At 33.4% G+C, this 13346-nt stretch overlaps 1 protein-coding gene across 1 annotated transcript in view; it reads right to left on the bottom strand.

Annotated features, from left to right (window-relative positions):
* Positions 1-11875, bottom strand: part of LOC145248742 (uncharacterized) — a 146379-nt gene extending 134504 nt beyond the window's left edge. The window contains exon 1 of the mRNA XM_080110388.1: positions 11449-11875. Within this exon, the coding sequence (XP_079966514.1) occupies positions 11449-11539 (91 nt within the window). The 5' untranslated portion in view covers positions 11540-11875. The remainder of the gene's footprint in view (positions 1-11448) is intronic.
* Between the last annotated feature and the right edge of the window lie 1471 nt (positions 11876-13346).

Genomic DNA, 13346 nt, shown 5'->3' with positions numbered 1-13346 from the left:
TAATATTCAATAGAGTATTCATTCTATAATAATACATCCGCAATCTGCAAAAATGACCATTTAGGAATACCAGGCATTTTACATAGTTTTTTACATATCCGTTCTCCTAACTTTTGTCAAAAATCATCTCCCCTGACAAAAAATTATGTGTGTGACTAGGAATAGTTTAGGTCTATGAAAAAACATGAAATCAGAATTTGAATCTTTGCATCATTCAATCTTATATTAGGTTGACAAGAAGGTTTTTGCGGAATTTTTAATTTTGATTTCAAATGATGTATTTTCAAATAATTTTTTGTTATAATAACTTTACTTTATATATCATTTTAAAAGGCGTTTTTTCGCTCGTTTAAAATACAATTGTTTTAAAACAGTTATGTCTTCTTTTCAGAACATTGAATACAAGATAGGAAAAAAGCAAATTCACACAATTTTCTTATTTCAATTCAAGCTAGGTTGAAAAGCTGCTGAAATAGCTCATGATATCAATGAAACGTTTTACCCAGGAAATACTACTGAATGCACAGCATAATAATGGTTGAAGAAAGTTTTTGATCAAAATAAGCATCATCAGAATCACTTTTGCCAACACAAAACAAATGTATTTATGCCAGTAATGTAAAGATTTTGCACTTTGGTGACGATGAAGTCACTGAAGACGTTTTTGATATTGCTTAGGTTTTTGAAGCATTTCTTACACAGAAAGTTGTTGAGATACTTGAAAAAGTGATAGTCAGTAGATGAGAGGTCTGGAGAGTATGAAGGGTGAGGTAGAGTTTTGTAGCTAAATTCATTCAACCTCTGCAGGGTCGATTTAGCAATGTGTAGTCAGGCATTGCCGTGAAGGAGAATTGGGACTTTTCTTTTGACTAATGGGTGTTGTTGTCGAAGTTTCTGATGCATTTAATCTATTTGTAATGGTTTTTCCTGCATTCAAAAAACTAATGGATGAGACCAGTTGCAGACCATCAAACAGTCAGTATGACTTTCTTTTAGTTAAACTCTGGCTTCAGGAAGTGCTATGGAGCTTTGTAGGCATCTAACCACTGAGCTGAGCATCACTGGTTGTCATAAAGAACCCACTTTTCATTGCAAGCCACAACCCGGTTGAGAAACGGGTTGTTATTGTTGCGTAAATGAAGGGAAGATGACACTTTGGCATTTCTTTTGATTGTCGTTCAATTTGTGAGGCACTTATTTATCAAGTTATTGTCTTTCCAATCTCTCTCAAGTGGTTGGAAATCATTGTATATGTTACGTCTAATTCAGAAGCAAATTCTCAAACAGTTGTGCATGGATTGGCTTCAACTAAGGCTTTTAACTGATCACTGTCAACATGTGATGGCCAACCACTATCTTCAAGACTTTTGCCGCTGTCACAAAATTTCTTAAACCACTATTGTGCTGTGTGTTCAGTAGTGGTTTCTGGGGCAAACACTTTGTTGATATCACAAGTTGTTGCAGCAGCTTTTCAGCCTAGCTTGAATTGAAATAAGAAAATTGTGCAAATTTGCTTTTTTCCATTTTGTATTCAAAGAAGATGTAATTGATTAGAAACAATTGTAATTTAAACAATTAGATAGAGCGAAAAACTCTCTTTAAAATGATATATAAAATAAAGTTACTATAACAAAAAATTATTTGAAAATACATCATTTGAAATCAAAATTAAACATTCTGCAAGAACTTTCTTGTCAACCTAATATAATTTTTATTAAGAATTATAACATACATTATTTTAAATATACAGTACCTGAATATAGTGTGAAGCAGTAGTACCCTTACTCCAATCCTATTTAATTCCATACAACACTACCTCCTCTGTACTATTTAATACTAAGTACATCATACAATGGTCTTTAATAGAATAGGTTGAGCAATACAAGACAAAACTTGATACTCAAAAAATTTTTTAAATTCTAGAAAAAAACTTGGATGGAAATTAAAAGTATTCTTTAAAAAAAAATATTATAAATTCAGTTAAAAATAATTTTTTTTAAATGTGAATGGAATTTAGAAATACCAATAATTCCTTCCATATTGGTGAATTTTGCAAACTAAAGAATTCCAAATCCAAATATGTATCATTTAATAATCATGAATTATGACAGTAAAAGTGAAATAAGTATGTAAAAATCATAAATAATCTTATACAGTGCTAAATCAAAAAAGTTTGATATCGGTAAACAATTCAGAATTTAATTTGTCAACTTCTACTGCTTTGGATACTCAATATTACGGAATAAGTTTTTCAATGATTTATCGAGTTGTTTGTAAAATAAAATATTTTACTGTCATTTTTGACAGAATTTGTTGTACACAGGTTTTTACAAAAAAAATAGCATTGGGATTGGCCTGACTGATGTGATGACTAGATGCGATGGCTAGATGTGATGACTAGATGTGATCTTGTCACAGCTTTCTTTGTTGATTATCGAAGACGGGAATGTGGACATGGATAAATAGTGTACATTTCTACTTATTTGGATAGGATGTTAGCTAGAAAAGGTGATATAAATTTTATATTGTGTCCTATATTCAAGTAGTTAGGTCAATTAAATGAAAAACCAGGTATGGCTCAGCTAAAGTTAGGGAATAGGTCTAAACTAACTGGATACTGCAAGTTGAATACTTTCTTGCTGCAAATGTAAATGAAGGTAAAGAAAAGGAACTTAGCGTGTGAGAGCTAAACGCTCGTCCCTGGGAAGCTTGGTTAACCAGAGTACACTTGTAGAGTGTAAGACGCGAGGCTGGTAGGACGCAAGGCTGTAGGGCAAGACTGCAAGACTAAAATGTAAGACTAGACTGCAAACAAGACAAGACGCCCCTCCCTTAAAATGGTAGCTCTTTTATATCCTGTTTCGTATCTGGTTCGTAGTTATGTCGCTTATAACAGTTGCAAAGACAGTTATTGTGAGGTCTTGGTTGTCATGAGCATTACAACAAATCACCAGGACTTAATAATCTGTCCTACAAATTGTATTTGAGTCTGTTGCGCATATTTGTGCTGATTCTGACAAATATGTTCAATCATTAGTTTGATGATGGTTCTATTTCAAGTTAACTCACCAAGGGAATGGTCACATTGCTAAAGAAGCAGGACAGGCATGGCAAAGAGGAACTAGACATTTACAAGCCCATAACTATACTTAAAACAGAGTTAAAGATTTTTTCTAAGATCCTATCAAAGTTGTTGCCAGGTGTTATTAGAGATTTGATTGAATTTGAGCAGAACTACGATGTGAAGGGGAGATCTATTTAGAACTTGCAGCTGATTTATACAATCCTTGAGGGAGGAAGATAGAAGATAACATAGAAGCCTTGCAGATTAATTTGGATCAGTCCAAAGTTTTAACAAGGTTGACCATTACTTTTTGGCATCTGTTTTACGGACCACCAGTTTTAAACTGGACTCCCACAAATAGATTTCATTCTGTATCATGCACCTATGGTTGTAGTGCAGGTAAACAAAAAGCATTCACAATCTTTTGCTACATCCCTGTGGGTACGTCAGAGCTGTCCACTGTTACCTCTGCTCTACTTCCTTGCATTGGAGCTGTTACTTTAGCTCAGATGTAGAGGAGGTAAGTTTAATCCTACGCAGAATCAGTTTGTTGAGTGAAGTGCGAGCCAAGGTTTCTGCATTCACTCATGACACAACTGTACTTCTGAGACATCAAGATGGTAACAGAAACGTTCAGATATTATGCAATAATTACTAGACAAAATCAACTATTGCAAATCAGCCTGCATTTGAACCACCCTTCTACCTCCTTTTTCTGGACAGATGACCAGATTTAAATTCTTGGCATGTGGTTTGGACTAGACCTCAAACTCAAGAAGAGTTGATCAGGAGTACAGGAAGAGGTTGAAGCGTCAGTTTTCACTTGATTTCAAAGGAAAATCTCCTTAGAAAGTAGGACTGGGGCATGTATCACTTACATCTTTCCTCTCATCCTGTGCTGAGTGGTTGTATTTACCCTGCTTGCAAAATCCTAAAGGTCCTCCAGCACCTTCTGTCCTCATTTTCCTGTGACAAAAAGAGGCATTGGGTTTGCATGACTGGAAGAGAGAATCTGCTTTGAATGAAGTTGGACACCAAGTTAAAGTTATCTTAACAATTCTCTCTGACTTGGCGATTAGCATGGAATGTGTTATCCCTCAATGCCATCCATCACAGTTTCAGAATAGAGGGTTCACCCAAGTATTCCTCCATGACATGCTTAAAGAAGAAATGCCTGAGCACACTTTCTTTGAATGCTGCAAACTCCAGTGGTATTGGAGATTATATCAATGAGGTAACATTTTGTATCAATCTAGAGCATCTTCTGCTGCTAACTGTATCCTACATAATTGACGGACTGCCATGGTGTTTCTCACAATCCTGACTGTCCTATAAATGGTGGTGTGGACGTTGCATCTGAGAGACGACCAAGGGGTTGAATCTTTTGCTAATCAGGATCTGATCGTTTTCTTCAAACATCAACTGATGGTTAAGATCAGATGGGATAAAAATAGATTACATTTATTGGATTTTGAAAAAAAAAAAAAGGTGGCTACAAGTCGTGAGCTTGTTTGTAGAAATACAAGTATGAGTATGTGTTCCTCACTTGAGCATATATTACCAAGAATAACCAATAACCCTTCACTGTACTTACACTTTTGATGGATTTGTGACTAATTTGTTTCAAATGCAAGTTTTTATATTTTGTGTAAATAAATATTTCAAAGTGTAGTATCTGTTCTGAGCATCCCAGCAACAACAGAAATTTTACTATCAATGAAAATGTGACAACGCAATATTACAACTGTATATTAGAGAATATCAATTTATTAAAAACAATTTATAACATAAATATGCAAATTATAAAGTTTTAAATAGTTTGTAGCGTTTGCATTTTATTATACTGTATTACAAAATGTTATGCATCATAGAATTAAATAAACATAATTTGTTTTAATGTTAATATAGATAGAAAAAAATTTCTAACCTTTACAACTATATGAAAACAACTCTTTTAGTCCTAAGTCCTTCGTTCGAAAACTCCTTTACTCATAAGTAATTAAATCTCTTGTAATTACTGCATTATTATGCTTCCAAAAATTTATGCTAGTGCTATTATTATTGTAGGGATAATCAGATGTTTACCATGAAAAACTGTTTTGGGAATTTAAAAAACAAAATATTTTATTTCATGACTCCCCAATAGTGTGGACCAAAACACCACTTCCCTTAAAATACAAGAACAAAGATTTCCCAGATATCATATTTACATTTTGGTTCCAAATTCTTTTTATGATATTAACCTGGTATCCTTTTTCTTTTTCTTGTCACGCCAACTCACGCAGACTTCTTAATTTTCATATGTGCATTTTTTGGCTACTACTTCTAATCTCTTCACAAGACAGCCATCATTGCTGCTGCTGATATTTTCCCATGCGCTCATATGCACTACATTACACATTTGTTTCCTTCTAGAGTTTAATTGCATGAATGTATGATTTAGGGTAGTTTTTATATTTAAAGAATGTTTACTCTAGCTATGAAGCAATCAGATTCATCAGGTTTTATTACTCCATCAAGCTATTTATTGTAATAAACCAATGGATGTTGTTTGAGAGGAGTTTTAGAGCACCATGGTAATTTTTATAGGCTTGATGCTTTCCTGAAGCCACTAACTGTAGACAAAGAATAAACTTTACTTTGAAATAACTAATGAAATAGTTTTAAAGAAAAATATTTAAATAAATACAAATATTATAACTCAAAAATAAATCTAAAATATTGATAAATCCAAAAAAAAAAAAGGACAGGGGGAATTATTTTAGTTCCTATGTGTCAGAGGAAGGTCACCTTTTGTTAATTTTTCCTATTTAAAAGAAATCAGCAAAATTAACAAAAGCTATTTATCTATATCAATCAAACACGGTGGTGTTTGAATAAATGGTTAAGTGACAGTTTTAGTCATTTAGAACTGCTTTAAAGCTTCATCGTTCACTCATTTTTTGACCAAATTTCAAACAATTATTACAGTTTATAGATCACCTTCTCACCTATATTGTGAAAAAAAATTTCAATTTTGGTTCAGTAAAACAAAAGTTATGATTAATTTTCTGGTGTTCAAAATCATAAACAGTATGTACAGAGGTGAGCGACGTTTTTTATGATTGGTTTCCATAGCAACCACGTCGCTTCAGTGACTACTGTTGATACTAATTCACTAATGAAAGCATTAAAGGGAGATAATTGGGGGGATTTTATTGAAAGCAGACGAGTGTCATACATTGTTATTACATATGTGTTTATGGAGGCAAAAAATAAGAATGAAATTAAACAAAGAACAAGTGAATTTATTGGAAGCCTGGAAAAATCATGGATTACAATAGAAAAATGTGAGCATGAAAAGTAATATGATTAAGCTTAAACATGGAAAACTAAAGGACTAATTATTAAAACTGGAAAAGAAAAGAACCAGATATTCCAGTAAAAAAATATAATAAATTTATAACTTAAAGTATTGCAGCATTAAATTTTTTTAAATTCAATTTATAACATTATATAATCAATCCTTAATGTTGTAATATTTTAATTTATAAATGTATTATATTTTTTACTAGAATATCTTGTTCTTTTCTTTTCCAATTTTAACAACTAGTCCTTTACTTTTCCATGTTTAAGCTTAACCATATTACTTTTCATGCTCGCATTTTTCTATTATAATAAACCAATGGATGTTGTTTGAGAGGAGTTTTGGGGTGCCATGTCTTTTAAATAGGACAAATTAACAAAAGGTGACCTTCCTCTGACATATAAGAACTAAAATAATTCATCCTGTCCTTTTTCTTTTGGTTTATTTATCAACATTTTAGATTTATTTTTGAGTTATGATATTTGTATTTATTTAAATATTTTTATTTGAAACTATTTCATCAGTTATTTCAAAGTAAAGTTTATTCTTTGCCTACAGTTAGTGGCTTTCAGGAAAGCATCGAGTCAATAAAAATCATGCGTCAATTAAGAAAATGACTTCTAAAGAAAATTAGGCTGTTTATAAAAACCTGGCCTAAGGCCAGTTTGGAAATTAATTCTTAAGAACTGTCCAACACATGCCAACATGTAAAATGGATGTTAAACCGGATATGATGATGATTGCTACTGCAATAAATTAGTAATTTTTTTGTTTCTCATTCAAGCATAATTCACGTGAATCGTTTAAGCATCTACGTCTTGACTCATCTTAATATTTTCCAATCAATTATTGGTAATCATTTGCTTTCTTTGAGATCAATAATGATTCAATAATTAGATACTAAATAATCTGATACTTTTTTTGTTATTGAAAGTTCTATTGTGATGATAATACATCTTAAATTCAAGGGATGCACTTCCTATATAATATTTTTTAAGTTTTCATGTGTAAAGATTGTGGCTTGAAACACAATGTCTTTAGTTAAGCAATTATTTTGTAAAGGGCAATATTCACAAGATTTGCAGTTACAGTATTTCTTGCCATTGTTTATTTTTAGTGAAGTAATTACTATTACTGACCAAGTTATTGCTAGTTTTTGTGATTACTATTATTATTATCATCATCATCATCTATACATTAATACGATAGCGTATGTGTTCTTTTGTGTGTCACACTTTCTGGTAAATTTCATTGATTGAGATTTAAGAAAACTCGCTATCGTATTAATATATAGATTATACTAAATGTGAGTCAATGCATTTGGTGAGTGTTTAATGAAATCCCAGGCATAACTCCTCCTTTTTCTTGAGTCGGGGGAGACGATAGTCTGACGTGTTTACTTCTGGTGATGACGTCATTATCTTCTGCTAAAAAAGATGCATATGATATATTTATGGTGTACTACATTGACATAAGATGTCACATTCCAAAAATCACATGGATGTACTGTTGATTCCCAAAATCAGGTAAATGGATCAGTACACGTTAGGGGCTTATTTGTAACATTCCAAAAATCATGTAAATATATCAAGTATATCCTGAGTTCATGTTTTCGTTCTTAATGTCCTCAGGGCAGTAATTGCAAAAACTCTTTTTAAAGAGGAGGGATTAAAGTCACTGGAATCCTGAGACTGAGACTACAATCAAAAATTCATGTTCAAATAATGGTTGCCTAATCTCTAACCATGTTAATGTTTTTATGTATTAATTTCGAAAAGCTGCTGCAACAGTTTATGATTTAAACATTTCTTTATTTCATAGATATTTTTAACAGTGGGGTGGGGGATATAAAGTCAATCCTGGAAATAGCTGCAACCATTTACATTTTAGACATTACTTTATCTAATGTATATTTTTAACAGTGGGGTGGAAGATAAGAAGTCAGTCCCGTAAATGGCTGAAACAGTTTACGTTTTAAACATTACTTTATTTCATGCATATTTTTAACAGTGGGGTGGCAGACATAATTTCAGTCCTGGGATTGGATGAGATAAGTGTTAATATATACTAGCAGTATACCCAGTGTCACCTAGGATTGAATGAGACAGGTGTAAAACATATAGTAGCAGAATACCCAGCATCACTCGGGATAGAATGAGATAGGTGGAATATATATACTAGCAGAATATGCAGCATCACCTGGGATTGGATAGATGGAACATATATACTATGAGAATACCCGGAATTAATTGATGTGTTTGTAATGAAATAATCAGCCCATGCAATATATAAAACTATTATTTTAGTAAGGAAGGGATTATGTGGATAAAAATTATGAAAAATGATTGTCAAAATAAGTAACATATCCAGAAATTATGAAAAATGATGAAATGCGAGTTAATTGATTGGTGTGTTTGTAATGAAATAATCAGCCCAGACAATATATCAAAGTTATTATTTCAGTAAGGGGGGGGGGGCGATATGTGGGTCAAAATTATGAAAATGATTCTCGAAATTAGTAACACATCCAAGAATTATGAAAAATGATGAAATGTGAGTTAATTGATTGGTGTGTTTGTAATAATCAGCCCAGACAATATATCAAAGTTATTATTTTAGTCAGGGGGGCATGGGCGATACAGTTTTAACAAAAGGGCTAAAATAATATGAAGGTGTCTTCATTCATGCTGAACGCCCACAGAATGCCCAGCAGCAATATATTACATATAAAAGATGCCGCTGTGGAATTTCCACAGGTCCTGCTAGTAATAATAATAATAATAATAATAATAATAATAATACCAAGAACATTGAAGATGCATATCCATATTCTCTATCCCGTTTCCCATACCCTCCCATTAGCCAATCGCCCCCCCCCCCTCTAAAAAAAAAAAGAATGATGCCAAATAGCCGAGAAGGGTCAAGGGGGATGGAAAGACTGAGGAGAGGGCACTGACCAGTCCTCTGCTGGACAAGTGTGACGAGAACTGAGACCTTGGAGAAGCTTATTGCCACTCAAATTCCAGTGGCGACCAATGGCCGTTGCTAGCAAGAAATCAATGGTAAGCGGTTGTTGCGATAATGCAAATTAATTTGCAAATGATATCAGAAAAGGCGGAGAGTACGGAAAAACTAGGGAGATTGTTGTCACCCAGCTTCGAGGGAGCACCACAGGTTTTCAAGGAGAGATCCTTTAGGACCTGCATGAAAGCTCCTTGTGAACCAAAAATAATAATAATAATAATAATCATAATAATAATAATAATCATATCGTATGAATCCGAACATTCTATTGTTGGTATTAGCTTCCTCCATATTTTTCTAGTTAGAATAGTTTCTAGAAAGATATCAGGTACGGGAAGGACTATGTGAAGGTCACCAACATCCTAAGTAAAGTGATTTTTGTGGAACGAACTAGATTCGAACTTGGGAGCAGATCGTCAGTCCGAATATTATCATCTATAATATAAATCTCACCTGTCTGCTTAAATGTACGTATGTATGTATGTTTGTATATCTGCCTAAAACAGAGGCAATGGATTTTCACGAAATCGGTATCATTTTGAAGCCCGACCCTTTGGAAGACAAATACCAAAAAATTGGCCAAAAACATCAAATCCTTCACCCTGAACTGGGCACTTTTCTACAGGGAGGAGTCACTTTTTTCGCCAATATTTTCGAAAGTCATCACCTTTTTTTTCAATTGTCTAGGCTTAATCTAAACCTACATCACTTCCGGTTTGGTGATAGACGCAACAGCAAATGTGTCACGTTTTTTTTTACATTCTTTTCATCCTTCGCGGTATGGGTTGGAGCCTGTCTGCCTACTATCACTTTTTATTTAACTGTTTTTGCTCAACACACACCTCCAAACACCCAGGTAACGCTGGGCATCCAGGCTAGTTATTACTATTATTATTATTAGTCACTTTTAACTGTCATTTACCATTTTGTTATTGTGGGATTCGATGATCATTTCTAAATTTTCACAGCAAGTGTAGGACAATTTTAAGTAACTGAAAATTTCATGCTATGAATTAATTACAGATATATGTTTTTTTCTTGAAAAGATTTAAGAATTTCTTACCCAATTATTTTAGCATCTGTTTATACAGATATACCTTTTTGTTACTCGAGTTATTACTAAGCTTACTTTCAGTAGAACTAGGAATATGTTTTATGATTGATGAAGGTGGATGGTTGGACTTGGGTTCATGTATATTAGGTCAAAAAATTTTTAAAGTACAAATATTGTGATTTAAAAATAAATCTAACATGGTGCTAGATAAAACAAAAAATACTTTAGTACCCACATGTAAGATAATGTTACCTTTTGTTAATTTGATCCATTTAGATTTCTCTCAAACACTCATTGCCTAATAGTAAAAATCGTTTGTGAGGAAGAAACAAAACGAAAAAATTTGATTGGTTAGTAGCTAGAGTATATACTAGTTAGATATAAAATACACCTTGAATCATACATTCATAAAATTTAAAGTTATTTTAGGACACAAGATGGGCTCAACCTTCCATTAAAAAATCAAAATATATCAAATTTGCATTGTATTTGATCCGTAGTCATTAAACAGCAATTAAGCACAACATTCTGTGGATTTCAATTTTTTAAGATCGCTTTTGAGACATTTGAGAATCAAAATCATGTAATATATTTGCATCAAAATTGGAATAAAAAATCTAGACATAATGTTTAGTCGTATTATAATCATATTTCACGGATAGTGTATAAAAGGCTTTCAATTTGTGTGTGTGTGTGTGTGTGTGTGTGTGTGTGTGTGTGTGTTTATAAACTCTACACTCTCATAAAATGTCCTTCATTAGAATCCAAAAATTATTCTGTTTTTCTTTTGTATAAAACCAATAAGAAATTTTTTTTTCTCAAAACCGTCAGCATCCTCAGAAATAAAAAGTGAAGCAGACTGAAAAATACATATTATTCAAATATAAACTTTAACATCCATAACACAAAAGCCAAACATAATCAATGGAAAGAATAAAAACAAAATAAAGATTAACTTACCGTTTCCATTTGTTTGAACGTTTTGTAATAAACAAAACATAAGTAAAATACAGAGAAAGGAGATCTTTAAGGCCATCATTAATCTTGTCATTAACAAAACACTTTTATAGTTATTTGGGTCAATGTATTTTACAAAATGAGCATTTAGAAATCTCTCCTCATTTAAACAATAAGCCAATATCCGTGTTCAAACTGTCAACAACATACACAGCTCTATTCAAATTCCACTTACAAATGTCTATCCACTTTTAAATTTCATGTGAATACTTCCTTTGTTCATGAATGCAAACCAGGATGAGGCAGATAATATCGTTATTTATCGTTATCCTGTGAATTTAACCAAAATTTCAATAACTTTCATTTTTATGATGTAAGTGAATAAAGAAACAGTTTTTTGACAATCCTTTTTCCAGTTGCAATGATGGTGAAAATATTATCAACCAACTATTATCAATGGACCTGAGGTAATCTCGTCAGCATCAGACAAAGCCAAACTCTTTGTCAAGAACTTCGCAGCTAATTCTACCCTTTGCGATCAAGGCTGCCAACCCCCAATATTTCCTCCTGTATCAGAAAACACACTATGTGATATACGTATATCTGTACGTGATGTTGCGAAGCTAATCAAAAACCTTGATTCCAGTAAAGCAACTGGCCCTGACGGTATTCCAATTATAGTACTCAAAAAACTTCAACCTGAACTAGCGCCCATACTTACAAAACTGTTTAAACGTTGTCTTAAGGAGAATAGTTTCCCATCTCCCTGGAAAATTTCATCAGTATGCCCTGTATTTAAGAATTCAGGTGATCGCTCATCACCCTCTCAGTACAGGCCAATAAGTCTCCTGTGCGTCATGAGTAAGTTGCTGGAATCTGTGTTAAATACAGAAGTAATCAACCATCTCAACAAAAATAACCTTCTTAGTGACACTCAATATGGTTTCCGTTCTGCTAGATCTACAGCAGATGTGCTTACAGTTATATCTCATAGGATTAGAAAATCTCTCGACGGAGGCAACCTTTCTAGGGCAATTGCTCTTGACATATCTAAGGCCTTTGATAGGGTATGGCATAAAGGTTTACTTCATAAGATCTCTAGCTATGGTATTGCTGGAAATGTCTTCTCAATTATTAAATAATTTCTTTCTGATAGGTTCATAAGAGTAGTAGTTGAGGGGCAAAAATCAGAAGCTCACAGTATTAATGCCGGTGTCCCTCAGGGGTCTATCCTGGGCCCAACTCTTTTCCTGATCTACATTAATGATCTTCCAAATCACATCCTTACATCATTTGTAGACATCTATGCTGACGACACTACCATTTATGGTAGCACATCTAAGACAGTAAACGACCAAGTTCTCTCCAATTCTCTCTCCTCTGATCTTGAGCACATAGTACAATGGGGTAAAGAATGGCTGGTTACTTTTAATGCATCTAAAACCAAGCTTCTCTCTTTACATCATCAACATTCTGATCCACATCTGACATCAATTGAAATGAATGGCTCTCGTCTTCAGGAGGCCTCAAGTTTTGACAAACTTCTTGGCTTGACCATTACTCCTGATCTTAAATGGAACACGTACATCAAATCTGTTGCCAAGGCCGCTGGAAAAATGGTGGGATCTTTCTATCGATCCGGTAGATATCTCACTGCTGATGCTATTCTCTATCTATATAAGAGCCAGGTACGTCCAAGGATGGAATACTGTTGCCACATCTGGGCAGGAGCTGCTAGAAAGGACTTGGCCTGCCTTGATAGAGTTCAAAATAGACTTCGTAGCCTCGTAAGAGATGTTCTTTTCTCTTCCTTGCAACCTTTATCTCACAGAAGAGATGTTGCGAGTCTGTCTCTGATGTATCGTTATTTTCATGGAAAGTGTTCGAATGAGCTTCAATCT

This window comes from Euprymna scolopes, chromosome 27, assembly GCF_053919585.1.
Source record: "Euprymna scolopes isolate OS-2025 chromosome 27, ASM5391958v1, whole genome shotgun sequence".
NCBI classification, from domain to species: Eukaryota; Metazoa; Mollusca; class Cephalopoda; order Sepiida; family Sepiolidae; genus Euprymna; species Euprymna scolopes.
This window is presented reverse-complemented; position numbering and strand designations above follow the sequence as displayed.